This window comes from Sinocyclocheilus grahami, unplaced genomic scaffold, assembly GCF_001515645.1.
Source record: "Sinocyclocheilus grahami isolate Dianchi unplaced genomic scaffold, SAMN03320097.WGS_v1.1 scaffold114.1, whole genome shotgun sequence".
Taxonomy (NCBI): domain Eukaryota; kingdom Metazoa; phylum Chordata; class Actinopteri; order Cypriniformes; family Cyprinidae; genus Sinocyclocheilus; species Sinocyclocheilus grahami.
The window spans coordinates 637901-644596 of NW_015505293.1; the positions used below are offsets into that span (position 1 = coordinate 637901).

At 40.5% G+C, this 6696-nt stretch overlaps 2 protein-coding genes across 2 annotated transcripts in view; both read right to left on the reverse strand.

Moving 5' to 3' along the window:
* Positions 1-4: 4 nt before the first annotated feature.
* On the reverse strand, positions 5-3183 carry LOC107589271 (malignant fibrous histiocytoma-amplified sequence 1 homolog; the record flags this gene model as incomplete). Its single annotated transcript, XM_016277667.1, has 1 exon — positions 5-3183. A coding segment is annotated over exon 1 (2727 nt), but the record flags the coding sequence as incomplete, so codon positions are not given.
* A 922-nt stretch (positions 3184-4105) lies between these two features.
* eri1 (exoribonuclease 1) overlaps positions 4106-6696 on the reverse strand; it is a 5991-nt gene continuing 3400 nt past the window's right edge. Inside the window, exons 4-7 of the mRNA XM_016277680.1 lie at positions 5792-5875; positions 5148-5257; positions 4954-5068; positions 4106-4758 (exon numbers count right to left, since the gene is read on the reverse strand). Coding sequence (XP_016133166.1) covers positions 4516-4758; positions 4954-5068; positions 5148-5257; positions 5792-5875 — 552 coding nt within the window. The 3' untranslated portion in view covers positions 4106-4515. The remainder of the gene's footprint in view (positions 4759-4953; positions 5069-5147; positions 5258-5791; positions 5876-6696) is intronic.

The following is a 6696-nucleotide window of genomic DNA, read 5'->3' on the forward strand; positions in this document are numbered from 1 at the left end:
AAATAATGGCTTGCCAAGCTGTCCAGATATTTGGCAAGGATGCATGGCTGGAAATGGAGAGGGTCTCAGGCTGCAATCGGTTCCGAGAGGGCCGGTAACTCACCGTCACAGGCACTTTACCCCGATAGGCAAAGATATGATGCTTTCCATCGGACCGTTGCACCACGTGGCTGTTGATTTGCACGCTATACCGTGCAAAAAGTCCAAGAGGGGTGAAGAAAGGAAACCTGTATTCAATCTGCAGCTGCTCAACCGAGAAGAACTGACCAGGGATTGACGACCCCCCACTGGCCGAGGCCTCAGGATGGGGCTCCTCGTTGCTGACCTGACTGGGAAACTTATACCAGACGGTGGCTCCATTAAGCGGCTTGCTGCGAGGTTTGTTGACACAGTAGCACACGCCCATCTTTTCCAGCAGTTCCATGATCAGGTGCAAGTCCTGCTGTGTCTGTACCAGGGGCTTAAGCAACAATCGAATCACATTTGACGGCAGCAAGCCATGCAACAGAAACCCCTCCACGTGACCGTGCATCTGTGTAGACCTGATGCTATCTCCATCATCTCCTTCAGCCTGTAGTTTCTCAAGCATTGCAGCGAGGTCTCTCTGAAAAAACACATTCAAGATGGCGATAAATCGGGGTAGATTGTGGAAGACGTATTCCTTCAACGTCATGCTGTCTTCAAAGTACAAAAGTTTACCGCTCTCGTGTAGGTACGAGAGCGCGCTTTGCAGGCGGTCCTCCGTCAGCCCAGCCTGAAGGCCAAACCGGGCCGAATCCCACCAGGAAAGCCATAAATCCTGTGGCTTAAAATGCAGTTCCTCAAGCATCTGCCATGACTTTGGCAGAACTCTGTGAAGATTGGGGAAAATCTCCCTGTGATCGGCGACAGACATGAGCTTCTCTTTCAAATGCTGGATGTTTCTATGAGCCATCATGCAGCTGACGCAAATCACCGGAGAGAGGATTTGTAGTCGATTGTTGAGCATATATTGCAACTGAGACTTTTTACGTCTCAAGTTTTTATCCATGACCCCATAAAAGAGAACATGGGGGCTAGAAGTCCGAACACCGTAACCTTGCTCAAGGGCTTCGTCAACCTGCAGGGGAAGCACTTGTAGGCATTCAGTGTCCATTTTTTCCTGGAGCGAAATCTGTCTGTGAATATCCAGGCACTTTTCTTCAACCTCGACCTCTTCACACAAGTCACAGTGGGTCCCTACAATGCAAACAACTGCATGTGGCACCTTGGCACTGAGCAGGTGGAGGAAACCACCAACATGGGAGTAGAAGCTCTTTGATGTATACAATTTCAGATTCACCACCAAAACATAAAGTGCTCCGGGAGACAGGAAAAAGGGTTTGATAAGATCATAGTTCTGCTTACCAGATAAATCATATACAATGAATGTAAGACTCCGATCTGCATCCGCTACCCAGTTCGTCACGTCAATACCCCTACATCCAATGGCCATCTTGGCATCAGACGGTTTGTTGACAATGCACTGCCTGAGTGTGGTTTTCCCTGCATTTTTCTGGCCCATCAAAACCAGTTTAAGCCTGGGTTTTACAGCAGGTTGGGAATGTGCAAGCTCCTTCTGATAGGCAGCTATGTAGGGGATCCCCTTCATGCACACTTCATATGGGGGCTGAATGAGAGGATTATCCTTCACCTTCCAGATGTTGACTTTGGCAAGTTTTCCAAAATTGTCTGGGAGGATGGCGATTTGGTTACCCTGTAAAACCAGCTCCTCCAATTTCCCTAGCTCTACAATAGAGTCCGGGAGAAACGTTATACTATTATTGTCCAACCACAAATTAGCAAGATTGCACAGCTGTCCTACCTCCTCAGGGAGGAACGTCAGTTTATTCCGGCTTAAATACAACTCCTCCAAACTGGTGAGTTTGATGATAACCTGAGGAAAATGTTCAAAGGAGTTTGAGGAGAGATTGAGCATTTTCAGTTTCTGCAGTTTCCCAAACGATTGCGGCAGGCTTGTGAGGAAATTATCATCAAGCATCAGGCTCTCCAAGTTCTGCAGCTCACAAAATGTTTCAGGCAAAAACGAGAGGTGAGTGCTGCTGAGCCACAAGATTTTAATAGATTGGAGCATCATGATGTTACCCGGAAGACCTTCTAGTTTATTCCCAGAGCAGTCAAGCTCCTCCAGATCAGAGAGGGCAAGTATTTCAGAAGGGAAACGCTGTAGCTTGTTATGATCCACATCGAGCGTTCTGAGCTTCCTGAGCTGTGAAAAGGACCTGGGGAAATCATGCAGCTCGTTGAAGCTGATGTCAAGCTCCTCCAGACTTTGCAAAGTCCCAATCTGAGATGGCAGGTATTGGATTTTGTTATGACTGATGCACAACTTTATAAGCCCCTTGAGAAGATCAATATCTTCTGAAAAGTGGTTCAAGCAGTTGTGACTGATATCTAATTCAACCAGCTGACTAAGTTGAAATACTGCAGTGGGAACTGTTGCAAACTTGTTCCTTCGAAGGATGAGGATGCGAAGCCTGGTTAGGGTTGAGCCCAGTCCCTCTGGAAGCTCTTGAAGGGAGTTGTTGCCCAGATTGAGGACCTCGATCTCCTTTATGTCCTCGGGTAATGTAATTTTCTGGCAGTTTTTGGTGCTGAGAGTCAGCTGTCTCAGATTGCTCCTCAGCTTCCTGGAGCGCAAAGCAGCATCCCTCCATAACCTAGCTGTCTTCAGGTTATTCTCCTCAGCCATCGTATCGAAGCCGTGCTTCTCCTTGTTCTCATTGAGCACAGTGATCAATCACTTAGGCAGCATAGTGCCGCCTTCACTTGCTTTATCGATTCGGGTTCTCCGCACAGCAATCCAGATGAAACCAACATTTAGACCATGCCGATTTCATCTTCATCCGAAAATATGCAGTTCCATTCAATTGCATTCAGAAAAATAGGGCTGGGCTGTGTTCTTTCACGCATCCTCTTTATCTGCGCCATCGACCGCAGGATAAAAACCGCACGCGCGCATCAAAAGTCGCATCAGCCCAGTGCGCGAGGCTGGCGATTCCGCCAGCGCGTCCTTTGATACCACATGAGAGAAAATATCTAAGACATATCCAGTTAGTTAGAATGAAAGAAGGGCAGTGGTGGCTGCTGTAGTCTCTCCTTGTGTGTCTCCGCCTATTCTCTGCGCATGCAGCCAACAGTGAACGTTCACAGGAACAACACTGCGTCAAAGCCCCACCTTCTCTACGCGCGAGCAACGCAACGCTCGCATAAACAAAAGCCTTGATTGGTCAGTTAGGTGGTGACGAAGCATGCGTCGCGTATTAACAGCAGTATTGATAATAATAGCGTTTGTTAGTAGCGTCGCGTGCAGTGAAGGTGGTATGTGAAAGTAACTGCGTTTCTATTGTTTCGGTTTTACTAACAGTATGTAACATCCTGTAACATCATAAGACCGTGCGCCACCCAATGTAAATAATAGCTTTCTTCCAAAACATCACATGAAGACAGCTGGATCCTGTTTGCCTACGATATGAAAGGGACTTTAGTCTTTGTACAAACAACCTGGTAATAAATACAAAATTCATAAGTGAAACACAAACCAAATTCATGCCAATTAGTCCGCCTGTCTCCTTGTTGACTTTATTGATGATGGTGGGCTTTGTGTTGCTCACGATTATTTAGAAAAGTGTTATTTGACGCCATCTGCTGGACATGATGCTCAGCCGCAATACTTTTGCTAAATTAATATCTAATCAGATCAACAGAAATATTAACATTGAAAAGTAAGAGAAATTGCATAATTACATGCACTAATAAAACATTTTACAACAACATCAGTACATTAGAATGATCATGACTGTGTGTTAACATATCATACTTGATTGACTATCTCTATTATTGCATGGCCTTGGAAAATTAGATATGGTGGCCAGAAACAGTGAACTTTGTGTTGACAAGTCCTGTTGCGTAACCAAAACATATCTTAACTTTGCATAGACTATTACAGTGCAAAGAACCCAATAAGTTTAACTAAAAAAATTTAGTACACTTGAAAATCAGATCTTGAGCAAATAGGAATAGCATATAAAATTATATATCTCTTAAAATAATATTGTACAGTGGCATCATAAAAAAAAATGTTTATTGACAGAAAAATACAAATTGAGTTTTTCATTGGAAGTGCAACATGAATTAAGAAAAGCAATGCAATGCAGTATTGCAAGTATTAATCGCCCATCAGTTAGGCTTGAAAAAAGCCTTTTACTTGAAACTACTGTTTCAGTTTATCAGGAGCAAGTTTCAAAATACAGTACATAAACTCAATTTTTAGTAAAAGTGAAAGCACAGCCTCACCCCACTGATCTGCTATGGTGTAAACTTTTGCAGAAAAGAAACTGTACACATTTCTGGAACAATTTTAAGAAAACCCACATTAGTTAGTCTCCTTTATCTTACATTCACATGGAGATAGGTTCTCATATTTGTACAGATTAAGCAATGTTATTTTTGTGAAAGAGTCTTTAAATGATCTTTTCAGTCTCTTTTCTTGGGGGTTTGAGGTGCTGGGGCTCCTTCAATAGGGGCAGAGATAGGCACGCTCCGTGGTTCTCCTGAATGCAAGCACTCGTTCACCCGCAGCTGACTGCCGTCCTTCAGCATGTGGATGGCAATTCTGGCAATGTTGCGGGAGTCATCTAGACCACAGTGGGGACGTCCATCATACTGCATACCAAGATTCTCCAGCATGCAGATTAGTTTCGTTTGAGTACGAGGAACCTGTGAGAAACAAGCACGAGACACACGAAAACGTCAGTATTTGTTCAAATGTAATAAAATATCAGATATCCTAAGCCATTTGTACTATTTAGACACCAAGATCCTTTATTTACATCCAAACACAATTTTTTCATTCAGATTTTCTTTCTGTGACTTTCATAAGGAATCATAAGAAAAATTAACATAAAAACAAACCTTATAAAAGTTTCTATAAGACTTTCTGATATTGATCCATTTTCTGGCGAACTGTGGGTATCTGATGCTACTCAGTTTACACTGGGTATGAAGAAATTTTCCCATGTCCCATGACCTACACAGACAAGATAGTGAGCTGTACATTGTATTGAATTTCATTAGATTCATGCTTAAAATGTGTGGTTAATCCTTACCCATCCGTCAAAAATGTATATTTGTACTTTGTGCCAAGTTCTTTTTCCTGTAGCCAAGAAACTGCTCGCTTTAGAACCTGATGGAAAGTTTCTGCCTCATCCACCATTTTCTAGAAAAAAGAAAAAATATTGAGAATTAAAAATGAAAGCTTGAGCAATTGCTTTCCATTTAATTTTAGACAAAAAACACAGATGGCACATGAAAAGCACTACGAAAACTACTATCAAAGGTTTGGGGTCAGTCATTTTTGTAATTATTTTTTTTATTAGAAGGCTCTTTATGCTCACTGAGGTTGCATTTATTTGATCAAAAATAGTAATAAATAAACAGTATTTTTTAAAAAGCGCTGAAATGTGAATTACTATAAGAATTACATTTTTTTTTTAAATACATTTTATAATGTAAAGTCTTCCTATGATGGCAAAGCTAAATTTTAAGCAGGCATTACTTCAGTCTTCAGTGTCACATGAGCCTTTAGAAATCATTTAAAGTTCAAAAGAATAGCTTTTATTTGAAAAAAATATATAAATTTTTCAAAAAATCTTAAAAAAAAAAAAAAAAAAATTACATCTTCAAATTTTTGGCTGGTATTGAACACATCTTAAATTGTTATTTAATTCAATATGCAGTTCATAAATCTTGCCTGTGTGATTCCGGTAAGTTTTACACAAAACTCAGAGAGCTGTGGGTTCACCACTGGCTTCACATACTCCTGAAATGAGTCTACCTGTAATGACAGGAATGGGATTACAAACAAAATACGACTGGAAAAAAAAAAAGTCTTACATGTAAGTGTTAAGATCAGTTCATGGGCTTAACAATCACTGTGGCTTTGCTAAAATCTATAATGATTCATTTTGGCACCAATTAAAATCATTTTTTCACAACTAGCAGATCAATCCTAAAACAGTTAACATTAGGGATGTAACGATTCACTCAACTCACGATTCACAAATTTTTTTAACAAAATGAGATTTAAGACTAATTATAAATTAAATGTGTCCTTTTATTATTGCTTGGACAAAATGCTGCACGTTTCTTTGTGAAATTGAAATATAACACTATAATAATATACTAATATAGCACTTATAGCACTTTTGTTGGTTTTGATTGCTTCTATTGTCCTCATTTGTAAGTCGTTTTGGATAAAAGCGTCTGCTAAATAACACAATTGAAATATAATGTAAATAACAAAACTAAATTGAAATTTTAAAACAAGCCCCAAATCAAATAAATACGTAACACAAATAAAAGAAATCTCTTCATATAAACAAACTAAGGCTTTGTCTGTGCTCTTTCCTTTTAAAATTAGAGGCAAAAACGGCATTTTAATCATGATCCAAACAAAGATGCTGCATACATGCAACATGAGCAGTTTTTAATCTAAATTAGATTGTATAATTTCAAAATCTGAAGCAAAAACAGAATGGTTTGAAAACTATACATAAAAATATCTGCATGAAACAGCGGATGAGCTGAATGAGATGCAGATTCACTCTCTGCCAGCAGGTGGCGCTTAAAGCGTTTCCTTGCTTTCCGCTGTAAACA